The sequence below is a fragment of the Genypterus blacodes genome, unplaced genomic scaffold, assembly GCF_046128005.1.
Source record: "Genypterus blacodes isolate CSIRO-AG114 ecotype Tasmania unplaced genomic scaffold, CSIRO-AGI_Gbla_v1 ptg000133l_1, whole genome shotgun sequence".
Classification (NCBI taxonomy): domain Eukaryota; kingdom Metazoa; phylum Chordata; class Actinopteri; order Ophidiiformes; family Ophidiidae; genus Genypterus; species Genypterus blacodes.
This window is the reverse complement of record NW_027466935.1, coordinates 5,281,817-5,297,759: the sequence shown is the minus strand read 5'-3', so window position 1 is coordinate 5,297,759 and position 15,943 is coordinate 5,281,817. Positions and strand designations below refer to the sequence as shown.

At 45.0% G+C, this 15,943-nt stretch overlaps 2 protein-coding genes across 4 annotated transcripts in view; both read right to left on the bottom strand.

Moving 5' to 3' along the window:
* Positions 1–7,522: 7,522 nt before the first annotated feature.
* Positions 7,523–15,943, bottom strand: part of LOC143010966 (F-BAR domain only protein 2-like) — a 34,283-nt gene continuing 25,862 nt past the window's right edge. For 2 of the 3 annotated variants that reach the window (XM_076163585.1, XM_076163586.1), the window contains 10 exons: positions 14,059–14,174; positions 13,826–13,955; positions 13,277–13,336; positions 12,641–12,752; positions 11,847–12,002; positions 11,154–11,286; positions 10,500–10,699; positions 10,333–10,397; positions 10,096–10,260; positions 7,523–10,003 (listed from right to left, as the gene is read on the bottom strand). In XM_076163585.1, coding sequence (XP_076019700.1) covers positions 9,981–10,003; positions 10,096–10,260; positions 10,333–10,397; positions 10,500–10,699; positions 11,154–11,286; positions 11,847–12,002; positions 12,641–12,752; positions 13,277–13,336; positions 13,826–13,955; positions 14,059–14,174 — 1,160 coding nt within the window. In that variant the 3' untranslated portion in view covers positions 7,523–9,980. The remainder of the gene's footprint in view (positions 10,004–10,095; positions 10,261–10,332; positions 10,398–10,499; positions 10,700–11,153; positions 11,287–11,846; positions 12,003–12,640; positions 12,753–13,276; positions 13,337–13,825; positions 13,956–14,058; positions 14,175–15,943) is intronic. The other variant, XM_076163587.1, reaches the window with a different exon arrangement.
* Positions 14,181–15,224, bottom strand: LOC143010967 (uncharacterized; the record flags this gene model as incomplete). The annotated part of the gene is made up of 1 exon (XM_076163588.1): positions 14,181–15,224. A coding segment is annotated over one exon (711 nt), but the record flags the coding sequence as incomplete, so codon positions are not given.

The window sequence follows — 15,943 nt, the reverse complement described above, 5'->3', positions numbered from 1 at the left end:
TTAACTGATAATTGATCAATGAGGCCTATGTTGGGTGAAAAGCTGTAAGAAATCAGGAGCAAAATCAGCAAGGCATTCATCAAGATGCTGACTTTACCATTGAGCAAGGCAGGCAACTCCCACCAATTTGACAATGATAGCAGGCTCTAATCTAATTTATCGGTGATAGAAGGATCTTGTGTAGAACATAGACTCCACCTGTTTCCTGTTAGTAACACCTAACTCTGCCTCTGCCTCATGTCCTGTTCTGAGTGTTAGAAGAAGGGTAGATGTCCTCATAAGCAGGTGGACGAGGACTCATAGCCCCTCCTCCCTCCTCACCACGTCCTCTGGTCTCCTCCTGCTCCTCTGTCCTCTGAATCCTACACAGGGGTGGGGGGGGGAATCAAATAAAAACAACAGATTTTCAAGCAGGCTTTGCACTTTCTGCCAGTCACTAACAATACGTAACAACTGGCTAATATCCACATGTTAATGGACCCAATTGGTTAAGTTTAGAGCATATGGTGGGACCCTTTAAAAGAAAACACTGAGGTGGAGCCGTTTTCCCCCTTGATCACATCTCTATTTGGCTTTAAGCATTGGAAACATACAGGACTGGTCAGAAGTTGTGACAGCATAAGTGAGCGCTGGTGAGCCGAGCATGTGTTCATATGATCAGCGCAGCAGTTTGTAGTCATCCCAGGTTAACTTTATTATTCCTGCTGTCTGCTTTTATTAACGTGAATTACTTTCCTGGAAACCTGCTGGGAGTAATTGGCTAAAAATGGTTTTAAAAAAGTGAAAACTTTACACTTTCCACAAATGCAGCACAGCTCTTCGCTCGAAATTGGAATTTAAGAAAGGATCCACCGTCTAAGGATCTGGTGTGAATGCTTATGAGGAGCTGTGGAGACATTTTGACTGAATTCAGGGCCCTTGCATTGATTTTCAAAGCTACAGTTGTATCTATGACATTATTGGAAATAGGAATCTATAAAAGTATAACTGTGTTAGTGTGTTAACCGATCATACAGAACCTGGAGAAAAGAGAGTTAGTAGTTTAACATCAAACCAACTCTGGGCGTGTTGCATCCATCTGACTAAAGATTAACACATCACTCTAGTTTCAACAAGTTGCATGCTGGGTAAAAAGCCCATTGTTTGCTTAAGACAGACAGACACCTCTCACGTCTTCCTACCTGCTCCTCCTGCAGTCTGCGTGCGTGTGTGGAGGCGAGCTGCTTCCTGCTGACAAAGCCGCGTTATCCACACAGCACACGACGTCGTACCGAGGGGGAGGATGACTCGCCGGGTCATGGGTCGAGTTTACACCCCGGGTCACAAGGTTATACGGAGGTGGAATGCACAGTACTGTGGTAGAACCTTGGAACATGATCGGCTGATTGATTCCATTAAAAACAAAAGATTGCTCCGTCGGGCTTTGCTCCATCGCGGGCGTTGCCACCGCGTCTTCATCCCAACGCCTCCACGACAGGCAAGCCAGCAAACCGAACTTGGAGACGCTGAGCAGAATGAAAGTCCCTCCGACGGAGAGGAGGATGGGGCCCAGCAGTTGGCTCCACTGTAGCGGCAGGCTTTTCTGATATTCCAGCCAACCCGTGATGGTGAATGTCATCCCGATAAGAGTCAGGACGACTCCGGAGAAGATCAAAACAGCTCCGGTTTTCTGCTCACCCTGCACGTGGTCCGACTGAAGACGTTGTCCAGGTGTGTTTAGAACATCTAATGTCTCAATGAACATGGTCCCAACATGTAATCCCTCTAAACTTTGGAGTCCTTGTCGTGTTGTGAGCTCGCTGGTTGGGGAGTGTGCGTGTGTGTGAGTGTGTGACCACTCAAACATCCTTTTCAGTGTCACAGTGAACACCAACACTGAATAACAGAGCACAGCTAACTAACCAAGACGCTCAGTTAGAAGTTAACTCGCACTCTTGCACTTGAACTTAATGTCGGTCACTTTATCACTCTGATGCCCGTTTCTGTATTTCAACGTGTGTGAATGAACTCGTGCAGATAATAACAGAAGAAAACTATTGAATTATAAGTATTATAAGTATTTCAAGTTGGGTTTTACTTTGTATTATAGCCGATTTCTCTAAATCATCCTTACTTTACGGAACAAAAATGTAGTAATGTGGGTAGAAATCTGATTTGAAAACTAGAAATCTAAGAAATCTCATCAGAGAGAATACAAGAGTGTAAACGTAGTAATCTATCTATGGAAACTTGAATATCAGTTGGATTTAGTGCTTTAGAGGTTCATTTTTGAGTTGTAGTTCTTAAATAATAACGATATCTATAACATTTGCTACTTAAACATGAGACTGGGAAGAAATTACTTAAAAAGAGTTGAGAAAAGTATCAAAATAACTCCGATCAGTGACAGAATCTGACTCAGGTGTAGTAAAACGCACCACACCACATACAGGGTTTATAATAGCATCTCCTCTGGCTTGTCAGGACAGCATGACGTGACGCATTAAGTCCAGGAGAGCAGATTTGCAGTATTTAAGTCTGAGTCTGAGAAGCGAGCGGTAAGGAGGGAGGTAGGGAGGGGGAAAAAGTTGATAAGTACGAAGAAAGAGATTTCTGCACGCACCCGGAGGAGAACGTGATCCTGAACCCACCGTGTCAAATGTCATTTCACAAAGACACGTCTCCCAACTCTGCCGTTATGCATAACTTAACACAAAACAGCCTGTGCCGCGATAGTTGAACAATCAGTGTAGCATGTTAAGTGAAAAGGGCTTAAAAACACATCACGCTATACGTGTCACAGTCAAGGGCTCAATGAGCTGCACACACAGAGGGGAAACCACACACACATGATACACACACGCAGGCGTCCCCGCTGTACACTCAACACTCTCACCAGTCTGTCAGGGACGTTTCCCAGAGCTCACAGAAGAAACTCTGCTCACATTTGAATGGATTGATTGGACACTAATCATCATTTCCAGCATGCAGATCCACTGTAATAAGGAAAATAATCATAATAATACATAAAAAAAGGTCAAATTAGATTTCTTTGGTACCTTTTTCCTCATAAATGCATCAAATCATCTGTATATGTGTCTGTTCTGGCTTTAAGTCTTTGGTTAAGTTTCCTGAAGTCACTTTTCTTGGTGTTACAGTACAATACAGCACAGTTCACCATGACGACGCTGCAGCTCTAAGTTCCAACACCAAACTACTACCATACTTAGACATATTACAGAAAAGCCTTAATGCAAAAAGCACTTTTGCCTGTAACCTGAATGTACAAATAGTTTTTTTATTTGTAATTTCAACTTCTTAGTGTTGTTTTTCTCCCTTTTTAACTCTTTATATGCCATATCTGCCTGTGCCTCCTCTACCTCTGCTGCTGTAACGTGCATCTTACATTTTTAAAATCATTCCAGAAGAAAGCGAAACTTTTATTACCTTCAGACACTGTAGAGTAGTCAACAAAATAGCTATTCGTGTGTGTCTGTGTGTGTGTGTTACGGTAAAATAAAAAAACACCTATGCTCATGAATGATTAATTCTGAATGCAAACACGGTGACATGCAAACATGTTTTTCAGTTGCATTTCATAGCAGTCTGCTCTTCTCCCGGAGGACAGCTTGCCTTTGCCTACATGAAGCACGACGGTGCTGCATCGCGTGTCACAGCGGCAAAGCAAAACAAAAACTCTTCAGAGAGCAACGAGCCACTATCTCACACACACACACACACACACACACACACACACACACACACGCACACACGCACACACGCACACACGCACACACACACACACACACACACACACACACACACACACACACACACACACACACACACACACACACACACACACACACACACACACACACACACACACGGCAGAGATGCCAACTGGCTGATCAACCCAACCTGTCCCTGTGTGTGTGTGTGTTTGTGTGTGTGTGTGTGTCACTGTCCAAGCACATGAGTGTGTGTCTGTCTCTATGTTTACGTCCGGCCTCAGCTCATTTCACTTGGCACTAATGAACAAAGGGACAGATAACTATACAAAGACTCTGTACCAGCACACTGTTTAAAGAACCCTCCAGAATTGAAGCTCCGCAGATTCTTTCAATTAGAAAACTCCAAATATTTATGGACTGAGTATTTCCTCCCTGGAAATATGTTGTGTGTTTGTGTGTCAGTGTGTGTGTGTGTGTGTGTCTCCTGTGGACTCACACTGGGGTGTATTGATCCCCTGGGCTTATGCTTGATTTCACTTCAGCTCTGCCACCTTCCTTTAAGCACATCTGTCCAACATCTTCTCTGTATGCTGTCTTCTTTTATTTTCAACCAGTAAGAGTGCAGCTATGTGTCCAAAAGACACGATTCTGCTGGACAAAATTGAAGAAGAGAGTGGAAACGGGCGAGGGAAACGCTTGACCAAATCCTAAAAAGCTGCAAAAACCGAAAAAGCACACAACTGGAATAGCAACATTAGCATTTAAAGATGTTACCAAACCTCCATACTATGTGAAATGTTACATACTTATTGTTATAATGTTCAAGGCCAAGCTACACATTTCACACTAATTACAATGTTACCACTGTGTAGCCAGACCTATGAATGAGGCTGCAGAAAGAAAGAAGAAATTAAGACGTGCCCATTTCTCAGTCACCCCTCCCCCAAACACACACACACACACACACACACACACACACACACACACACACACACGCTTACTATGACAGATAGCCTGTGACATGCCTCTGTGAACATGGCACGGAAGGGTCCACTCCCTCTCCCTGAGGCTGATAAGGCAGCGTGGACACTGACCATCTCCTCACTGGATCTGAATGAATGAATCACACTTCCAAAGCCTACTACTCATCTTACTGTCAGGTGACTCATCTTTATCCTCCTGAGACCCCGCGTCCTCATGTGTGGACATTACATTTCTCCTTTCCTATACTTCATGAAAAAGGAATTGTGCTTAACTTAGACCTGTTGTTCTCAGGTGTGGACATTGGTGTTGTTATACTTGTTAGGTCCCACTTATCCTGGATCTCAGGAGGATATGGGCATCAGGGTAGTATAGGGAGACGTATAGGTGTTTTTGTTTGTTTGCAGGTTGTCACGGGGTCACAGCAGTGCAATAATTGAAGGTCATCGTCTTATCCTGACCCCCACCCCTCCTCTCTCTCTCTCCCCCCTCTTGTCAGCGAACTAGATAGAACCCAAATGTTGAGATTGTGAAAATTTGCTCCATTGAAATCTACATAATAGATCCATCTAAAGCCCTTGTGGTGCTCAGTGAGTGCCAGCCAGATAGAAACGTTTTCCCTAAATCCTTTCATAGGGATTACAAACTCCCTGTCAATTTTGATAACGGCGAACTCGTGTCCATATTTTTTATTGCCAAGGGGAAATTATTTATGGAGTTGTGCTCGACCGTATGGAAAATCTGACAGCTGCCGTTGGACGCATGCCTGACGTGTTCTGGGTTTGAGTTATTCTAAAGAGGTCTTTTGGGGTTTTGGAAGGAGCGGGAGAAGTCGGAGGAGAGGAATCCGTATTAATGCAATAAACTTACACCATCCGTGTTTGTTCAGATGGTTTTCCTCGCGTTTAAGAGGGAGATCAAATGGGCACATCAATTATAAATTGTCCATAAACGTTACTGATGTGGGCCTCGCTCGCCGGATTGTAGAATAACTCAAATCTATGGCTCCAGAGGGCCTTTGGACAAACATGTCTGCAATGGTGGACAACAAGGACCTAATGCTCCCTCTGCTGCGGCTGGTGCAGATACTCTCCAGCGGCAACACCTCAACCGCTCTCCCATGCTGCCTCAGACTATAATGCACAAACTCAGGGAACATTCAAATTTTCCCAGTATCTGTTTTCCATCTTTTTTTAATAAAACTCATCTACCTGCATAGCTCAACCGCACGTCACATCACAGCTCCGACCCGCAGACCTGCTTAGTCCCGTGAAACGCCTGACCACACACAAACGGAGCGACTCATCTTTCTTCAGTTCGCATATCTCTCTTTGGTTTTTGCAGACAGAATAACATCACACACATGCACCCGAGAGAGAGAGAGAGAGAGAGAGTGTAAGATCTTCCTCTTGGCTGTGTGAGCCAGGCGGACAGGGGAAAGTAGAGTCAACACTGATGGCTCACACATGTGGCAGCTCAGACGGGCGTATTTCAACCGGCAGAGGACACACACACACACACAGGGCATGACTGCGTGTGTAAATACGCACAAGGTGTTGATGTAGTGCTGAGCACGTACGCATCGCCGTGCATACATCCTCACACGCATACGAATGAGCTTCTCCCAATGCAAACAGCACATTAATACCACATGTGTGCTGGTGTCTTCAACCTCTTTCTTTCATGCTCCATCATCCTGAAGGTCCGCTGAGCGTCCATGCAAACATCTGACATAGATCCTTTGGGATTTGTTATCTATGAAGTTAGTAACAGATTTGAGTCCTCATCTATGCTGACTACTCCATGAGGTTCGTACTTGACGGATCATCTAAGAGTAGAAGTGTGTCAAACAACAATTGGGAAACAATGTCAACAACAACAGCTTTTAGTACGTACCGGTATGAGAATTACAAGACGATTATAACACAACATTCCAACCTCGGTGCAAATCACACTTAGCTCTATATTGTTCTACATTTTCTATTCAAATCAGAATAGAGGAAGAGCATTTTTTTTTTTAAATTTCACATTACCTACCTGTTGTTGGATGCTGGGTGCTGGGAGAAACCAGGGTCCCTGGGGAAGCTCACTCTCACACTCTCACACACACACACACACACACACACACACACACACACACACACGGCAGAGATGCCAACTGGCTGATCAACCCTTTAATCCCAGTTCCCATTATTCCCATTTATGTCGCTGTCTGAGATGACATCATGACATCACATTCAAACCACTCACCATGACATTACCGTTGCATTTGTAGGTGAATCAAAATCCCAATAATCTATCGTTCTATTTCCTCCACTTCCACTCCAAAAATCTTTCATTTCATTCATTATTCTCTTCTCAAACACTGAATCTTCACGATAAACATCAACAGAACACAGGAGACGTTTAAAGTAGTCATTTTCATATATTTGTATATATTCATATATTACACATTTAATACAGGCACAATGAGAAATCATAAAGTAGAGACAAAAAGTGGCTGAGATATTGGTAAAAATGTACAATTCATGAGAATCATTTACATAATTTTCAACCTCTTTAACACAACATATAAAGGACAGGAAAAAAAAACCGTGAACGCGATCTTAAAGGAGCCGCGTGAATTTATTTTGAAAGTGTTTGTCGGGGATAGCAAGAACCAGCTCGCTAATATTGATCACAATAACGTAAGCTGTGTGCTCTTTAGACTGACTGGACTTCTAACTGACCAGCAACTACTGTGGGAACCAACCGCTTCAGGCGACAAGACAGAAAACGGAGAGAATCAGAACTATCTGATGTCAAAAGTCTCCTTTTTGAACCTTCCAACAGGCCGAGATGCTACATTTTACACTGACAAAATGGGCGTTTGCATTATGCATTTCTGCTTTAGTGCTTTATTATCAAAGGTTTGTAGTATTAAACCAGGTTCAAATGACCGTGGAAAGCACCAAACGTTAAAAACAGGTGATTGCATGTAATCACCCTGACCAAATAGCCTACGAGGGCTGCGTTTAAAAGAATCATCAGCTTCCAAATGTGACATTGGAGGAATCAAGTAAGAAGGTGAAATCAGCAGCGGAGAAAGAAGTCGTGTTTAGGAGAAAAAGGGGATGAAGGGAGAATGATGTCAAAGGTCATTTTCTACATATCCTACAAATCTGAGAGGTTACCTGATCACAGAAAGCAAAGAGTTAAAAAAACACCAAACTACGCCTGCAAAAGTATAACCGTCAATCACAGCTTTCGTTGATCTTACATCATCATCCGATCACATTAAACAACGCATCATTCGGTTTCATGCAACAAGAATGTGGAGAATGAAAAGAAAGAAGAATTGCGATAAACTGTACAGATTCTACAGCAGCAGCCCTCTTTCACAATAAAAGCCCCAGTATACTTCAAAAGATGGCGGAAGAATGATGATCCCGCCTCCTCCCCTGGCTGTAATTGGTCCAAAATATCACACGGCAACCGTTGTGACGCGCAAATTCCAAAACCTTTCCATGAATTCCCTGTGGTGTCCCCGACTTGTAGGAATCACAGTTTAAGCCAAGATTTCTAAAAAAATTCAGCAAAATCCCCCCCAAATTGCATTTACTTGGAAATGCGAGTGGCTTAAGCAAGATTACTTTCATTTGTCTTTTCCAAAACTTCCAGGATATTCCATCATTTCATAACCGTACAAAATCGATTGAGCTCTACTTGGTATCAAGTATACTGAGGCCTTTACATCAGGTTGAATATGTTGTGTTTGTTAAGCACCAGGGGGCCAAACATGGCAGTATTACTTCTAACCACAGTAAACAACACTGGATTACTCAGAGTTGAGATCTGATAAGGCATTTCAATAATTCATTTGGCCTCATTATGCTGCAGCACAACAAAAGTCGTCTGCCTGCACAGTGGGTGTCGACCGGGGGGGGGGGGGGGGCGGGGGAAAGAACCGAAAGAGTTCGAGCCATTGAACTCATCACAGGAGGGAAAGACACGATTCATTCGTTTCTGGAAGACGGTTGTGTCGTACAAAATGGAGCCGTTCTTTTTTTTTTCCCTTAAGCATCCAAATCAAGGAGTATAAAACACAACTGGCACAATGTCGGTGCTATTCTCATTAAGAGTGCTGTCGTATACAAAAAGAGAAGAGGTTAAGATTCAGGCACGTTTCTCTGTTAATCCGGCACAAAAAGTTAAGAAACAGTTACAAAAACACTGCAGGTGAAGTTACTTCGGGGTGACGTCCCTGGATGATTTCTTTAAAGCATCTTAAGCGCCGAGGATATTAAACGCTTAGGAGTTCACAGATAGAAAGCCTGGGCTGAGACGGGGATTTACAAAGAAACAGAATGCTTTTAAAAAGAAGACCACATTGAACACAAACCCCACCATAGGGGCGATTGTTTAAAACCTCTGTGCGCTTTACCACAGAGAGATGTAAGCTTAGAGTCTTAGAGAGATACCCACAGTCGGGGTAAAACGTCGACACGCGTTTGTTGCCCGTTGATCCACAGTAAGAGGAGGCACTGAGGTCAGAGGTCCTTTTTTTTTTGTTGCATTTGTTAGAAAGCACTTCCAACATTATTCAGATATTCAAATCAAGCTTGTGCCACAGGTGTGTGAGAGGATTCTTACAGATTCTTTTGTTTTGTTTTGTTTACCTTCATCACTTCATTGCACATGATCAATAAAATACAGAGGAATCACCAGGAGAGACAAGAGCCGAGTCGGAGTCGGGTTGGATTTTCAGTGTTAGTATTTACATTGCGGGGAGGGAGAGCGAGAAAGATAACAGAGCGCCGATGCTCCTCTTCCCTCGCAGAATTGATTTAAGCTCCATACACGCTCTTCAAACATGAAAATGAGAGAAGAGGGCGTCCAACAAAACGACCGGAAAGATTGTTAGTGCACATTTTTTTTCTTTCTTTTTTTTTACGATTTCAAATACAATATAGATTTATATCTAATCCATAAACTGTTTCTGACTATACAAAAAAAAAAAAAAAAGGGAATTGATCAGAAAGCCTTAGACTTCATCTCATAGCTACACATTTCCTGAAAGCTCATTTTTTCGTTTTCTTTTATTTCTTTTCTCTTTAACAGTGTTCAATACTCAGTGCTGCTTTGTTGTAGTGAGATTCTCGCCTCCCCCCCCTCCCTCCCGGGGCACAAACGCCCTGCGGTGCCCGGATGGATCTGAAAGTTTTGCGGGGGTTTTCGCGAGTTTTGCAAACCTCATCTTTGAAGCGAGAATGATTTTCTTCTTGAGAACCAGAGTGGTGGGTCGCCTCAGCAATCAGCCATGTAGCGTCCTGAAGGAGAGCAAAAGAGGAGAAAGATGCCGTTTCAGCTGCTGATGGGTCAAATGTAATAACACTGAAGGCGACTAATGAGGTTTTAATACCTGAGGCAAATCTCTTTTTGCTGAGTGAAAGTCTGTATCCAGTCCCCTGCAGCTCCATGTCCACCCCGGACAAGGTGCTGCCCTCGTTCATAAACTGCACTGCCATAGTGGAGGGGGTGGACGGGCCGCTTGTCAGCTCAAACTTGGCCCTCAGAGACCCAGAACCTGCGGACAAGACACATAAACTATTCTTATACCAGTTAAGACTCAGATCAATCTGCGTTTGAAGTTCGTTACCTTCATTCTCAGACTTTTCCGAGATGTCGCTCAGCTTCCACAGTGACTTACTCTGCTCGGAATTCCTACAAGTGGAGATCGAAAGTAAGGTAAGTAAGTATGTTCAAGAGAGAGATGTTTGCCCGCGTTCGATATGGGCGTGGCCAATATTCGCTTCGCTTTCTTACCAGATGGCGGCGGGTAGAGACTGCATGTTGGTGACCCCACCGTCCACGGGCACCAGGATCTGGACGTTGGTGAGCGGCCCGGGAGACGTCATGGAGTCGGGGTTGTAGCGGTAGTCCACCCGCAGGTCCGTGGTGCTCGACGTGCACTTCCAGTACACGGCCAGGTTCAGAGGAGTGGAATGGATCCCGTCAGACAGAACCTGAACACACACACAAGTCTCACTTTGAATAGGAACAAAGCTGTCAAAACCATTCTTGCGTTGTGCTGTTGCTTTATATGGAGTGAAGCTGTAACTTCCTCTTCTATGATTAAATCCTCTTTCATGGTTTCGTAAACATTCGTCACCGTCAACCGGGGAATGAAACACAACACATCATGTCCTGTGTAACCACTAATGTGTCTGTTTCCATTACAGTTTAGTCAATAAATTTTCTCTGGACTTGCCACATAATCCACAAGCAAGAGCAAAAACTTTTCTTCCCTCCGTATTTCGAGTGTTTACATTATCCATCTTTCAATTAGTTCAACTTCAAATTGCGGAAACGGAACGTCAATGGAATCTCCTATTGTTGAGAAGCGCTCAGAAACTGTGTGTGTGTGTGTGTGTGTGTGTGTGTGTGTGTGTTTGTTTTGAGAAGGCATTTCAGACTGACCTGGTACTTCAGGATGTCCACGTTATAGTAGGAAGCTGACGGATTCTGATCTGAGGCTTTCCTGAGGTAGGACGTCAGTGCTTGCATGTTGAACCAGAAGTCCTTGGAATTGGAGTCACTCTGGGAAGGATCACTAGAAAGAGACACACACACACACACCCACACTAATCAGAGACTCAATTATTCATTGCTCTTCTTGGCTTTGTGTGTGAAGCTCCACTAGCTTGGAAAAAATGACCCTGTTGTAACCGACGTCTATTAAATCATGAATTCCATTTGATTCAATTAGTCCGGCCATGTGGTTTCAAGACGACTCAGGGAAAATACAAAAGCATCCTCCTCTTTAGACTTCAGTACATTCAATGTTGTGTGTGTCACTGCATGTAAAGGACAGTACAGAGTAAGCACACCTGTACAAATCTTAAACACACACACTCCTCTGACATTTTCTTGCTATTTTAGGTGTGAAGCCCTCCAGAGATGCAGAACTCCAGAGAAGCTGATCGTTGCAGTCTGGTGGAAAATATTCCCCTGGCAGTCTAATGACGGGTTCACGTCTGAGGCACTAATTGAATTTCCTCTCCCCGATGTTGTCGCTGACTGTGAAATGTTCTTTCCAAATCATCTCCGCTCTTCTTCCTCACTTCGTAATTCAGTTTTTGTTTCCATGTAGCTTCCCTGTGAACGCCGCACCTGTATAGTAACTGTTGGTTGGGCAGGAGCTGATCCAGCTTGCCGGTGTTCTTCAGTTTGAAGGTGAGGACGGCGGGGGAGGGGTTGGTGGTGAACACCTTGATGATGCCCGTGGGGAAGGACAGGGTCATGTCTCCTGTGATCTTCACGATGCACCTGAGGAGGACAGTAGGAACGTTTCAACCCATTTCAAACACACACACAACAACGAAGCTCCGATTCTTGAAAAGTCTTGGTTTGGTAACAAACTGATTTAATCTCTCTACTCTGTCAGATGTTTTCACTTGTATTAAAATACAGTTCTCAATAGTAGACCAGAAGGCTGCGTTGTGTCTCGGCTACATCCAGTTTCAAAACAAGATTAATGAAAAGGGTCCAGACCCGCAGCGAGTCTCAAACCTCGCATCGTGTCTTGGCTGCAGTGCTTATGAAATGTTCCATTTGCTAATCCCTACGAAAATAAGCCTTTTGCACAGCAGCAATTTAACGGCAGTTAACCAATAAAAGGCGGTATGTTTTCTCTGCCCCAGACTATAATCTGCCCTGGGTAGGTTATCCACTCTGAAAGAATGGTGTCAGCCTAATGCAAATCCAAAACCTTCCACACATGCAGAGCGAGAGGGAGATACACACTCCAAGAGCCACAACCAATGTTGAATGTGCGGAGCAGACCAAGTAACATACAGCAGTTTATTCACAAGTAGTAATATGAGGTATTTATTACAGTTGAAGCTCAAACTGTGTGTAGATCCACGTCGGAGCCTTTGAGCGGCAGGAGGTCATGTGAGACTCACTTGGTAGGATCAGCTCCTTTGAAGTAAGCATTAACAGACTCTGTGAAGGCCACGGCAATGGGCAAAGCATCTTGGGATGCCAGGGTCACAGGGCTGGGGCCGCGAGATGTCCCTGAGAACAAGAAACACCAGAGTTTCAGCAGCAGTGCCAGGTCTGCTGACTCAGCTGCCAATCAAAGGATGGCAGAGGAGATCAAAAGCAGAACGTTTCGACCATGCAAAGGTGCATTAGATAAGTCAGAGTACTGTACTGAAGTCAGTCATTCATACATCACAGATCAGTTCATTCTGTTACGCTATAGTGAACAGATTCCAGGTACGTTTGCACAATTAAAACACACTTCATGCTCAGCTGCTGTCGGGGTGAATTCAAACAGCATAGCAACACATGTACAAGTCAGAACTCCATTACGTTTGCAATAAAAATCATGTTAGGAGTCGATGCTGTTACGCTTTGTTATGATAGGGAGACAAATACGAGAAACAAGTACATTAGAACGAACATGAGAAACACGCAAGACAGTCAGAGGATTGAAATCACTGCAAAGCAAATCTCTGTTTGTCCATCCAGCCAGTCCAAGAGACTGTTAGTTTGAGTTAGGGAGAGGAGTCCTGTGGTATTAACGTCAACCGTACCTGCCGGGGTCTCACACCGCTTCTCAAATGTCGGCAGCTTCGCTATGAACACATCTTCCTCTTTATGCCAAATTAAAAGCATAAGGAAGAAGAGAGGAGAAACCCAGAGAGCACAAACGTGAGGAGAGATGATGGCGGACACAGGAGTAGACAGTTTCTAAATGTGACTAACGATGACATCAGCACAATGCACTCGTAGTGGAGATGATGAAGATGATGAGGATGATGATGATGGTGGAGGGGGGGGGGGGGGGGGGGGGGGGGGGGTGAAACAGAGAGGTGGAAGGTCGACTCACTTTGACTTAGCAGAAAGAAAGGAGAGGGAGAGAGCAGCTCGGGCTCTGGAGAGGAGAGGGAGTGAGCAAAGGTGTGCTCGGGTCCTGCAAGGAGACGAGTGAAGGTAGGAAGGAGTGAGGAAGGGAGAAGGGGAAGTGGGGGGGACAGCAAGTTATGGTGGCAGGCTGGCGAGGAGCCGGAGGAAAACAAGAATCAACGGAGCAGGAAAAGAGAGATCCTGTGCGTACTGATGAGACGGGACAGTGTTCTCACCGACAGTGGGGGTGTTGCTGGCACTCATGGAGGCGTTGGAGGACAAAGAGGAGGAGCTCTCTGCCCGGGCGAGGGGCGCGGTGGGGGGAGGGCTGCCACTGTTCGTCTTGGGGGGGCTGAAGGGCCGCACCTAAACATAACACATGATTTCAACAAACACATTTGGAGAGAATTCCCTGATATTAAATCTGAAAACCAACTTCAAAGAATTGACAATTTCCGTGTGCACTCACAATCTCATTGATTCCTGTTAGTTTCCCTGCGGGGAGTTTGGGCCTGGAGGAGGGTCGTGGGGGGGGCACCAGGGCTCCAGCTGTCAGAGGGGTCGAAGGTCGGTTCGGTGCCGGCACTGTTGGGAGAGACGGGTGGACGTCAGCGCGGTTGAACAAAATTACACGAACATCTACGCACATTGTTGAAGACGGCGTTAGAACAACGACTGCACTCGATTAGATGCACAAACATCATTTATGAGGAAAATCCACATTCAAAATAAAATCAAATAAATCACAAAACATTCCAAAACGAAAATCACAAAGTAGCAAAATTTAGAACAAAAACACAAACCAGGCAATTAGTGGGACAAGAAAAACAATAACAATACAACAACAGGAAATCAAACTCCTTTAGATAAAACAAATGCAATAATAAGTTGATATCAAATATAAAATAAAAGAACAAAAAGAAATCAGTTCAAATTAAACAAAACACAAAGCAAAAACTCGAAACTGCAGGCATAACACATATTTCTCGTGTTACCATTGAATATTTTGCTTGGCTGAGCGGTTGCCATGGTTGCCCTATCTGTAACCCCACTGAAGACATCAGAGAAAGGTGGGTTGTCGGCCTCTTGAGCCCCGCCGCCGCCCCCGGCCGCCGCTTTGCTGCATTCGTCAGCCGAGCCATCTGAGAGGAAGCGGAGTGGCCTTCCGGCGCCTGACTGCAGCCTCGGGAGCTCCTTCACGCCCGACCCGGGGCCCTGGCGACGCGGCGGCGGGAAATGATCGCTGAAGGGAATCCACTGACTCTGCGACCACTGCGACGCAGAGCAGAGGGCGTCGCCGCTCTTGGGAGGGCTGGCGGCGGCCGGGCTCTTGACGGGGTCGCCCCGTTCTGCCGGCAGGGTGATGGGCGCGCTCTGAGCTCGCGCCGGCAGCGGCTTGAGTGCTTGGAATGGGTTTTCGGGTGAGTCCCAGGGGGAGGAAGTGGGCGAGGAGAACGAGGAGACGTCTTTGGAGTGCTGGCTCTCTGCCAAGGGGGGAGATGGCTCCCGTTGAGGCGCCGTCTCAACTGAAGGGGGGCCGGCGTGTTTGACAGAGTGGGGAAACACAACACATGTGAAGCAGCAGAGTACAGGAAGTAACCTTTGAGACGTTTGATGACATGCTAGTCCCAGATAATTACAAAGAAGTCATCAAACAATTCAAATGAACACATATCTAAGTCACTTTGTTACAATCCAACACATGATCAGTTTGCATGTTATTCCTTCTACCTGTGGCTCACTAGTAAGCAAAGTGTTTGTACACAGTATGGTTGCTATGGTTAGAAGTCACACAAAAGCAATTTATTAGAAGAACTGGAAATGGAAAATCTTCATAGAGACGGACTACATTTCCCACAATGCTCCTGTGTCTAACAAATCGACTTTTAGAAGTTTAGTTACGTGCCAGCGAGTTATCAAGCAGCATTTCAATCCTACATATTGTGTTGATCTGACCTCTATAGAAACCATTCCTGAGTGCATAAAGGCGGCAGGCGGAGTAACACACATACTTCATTAGTCCAATTAGCAGCCTTGTGCGTCCATCACGTCCCCCTTTTGTTCATTGCAGCTCGACACTGCTGCCGGTGTGTACCGATGCCGTTTGTCACTTTTAATGTACGCGAGGGAGAAGCTCTTCCTCGCGCACATTGTTTTGTCTACCGCCCCTGCAACTCTTTGGACCTACGAGTCAGGCCTTTGGACTCACTTCACAGGAGCCGCTTACATTTCCAGTAAGACATATTACAGTGAAGTTGTCTTACTTTGTTGAATTTACTTGCTAGTACTTCATTTTTTAAGACTTGCGGTTTTTTTTGGCAGCGTAGAAAAAGAGTTGAAATCGCATGAAAACC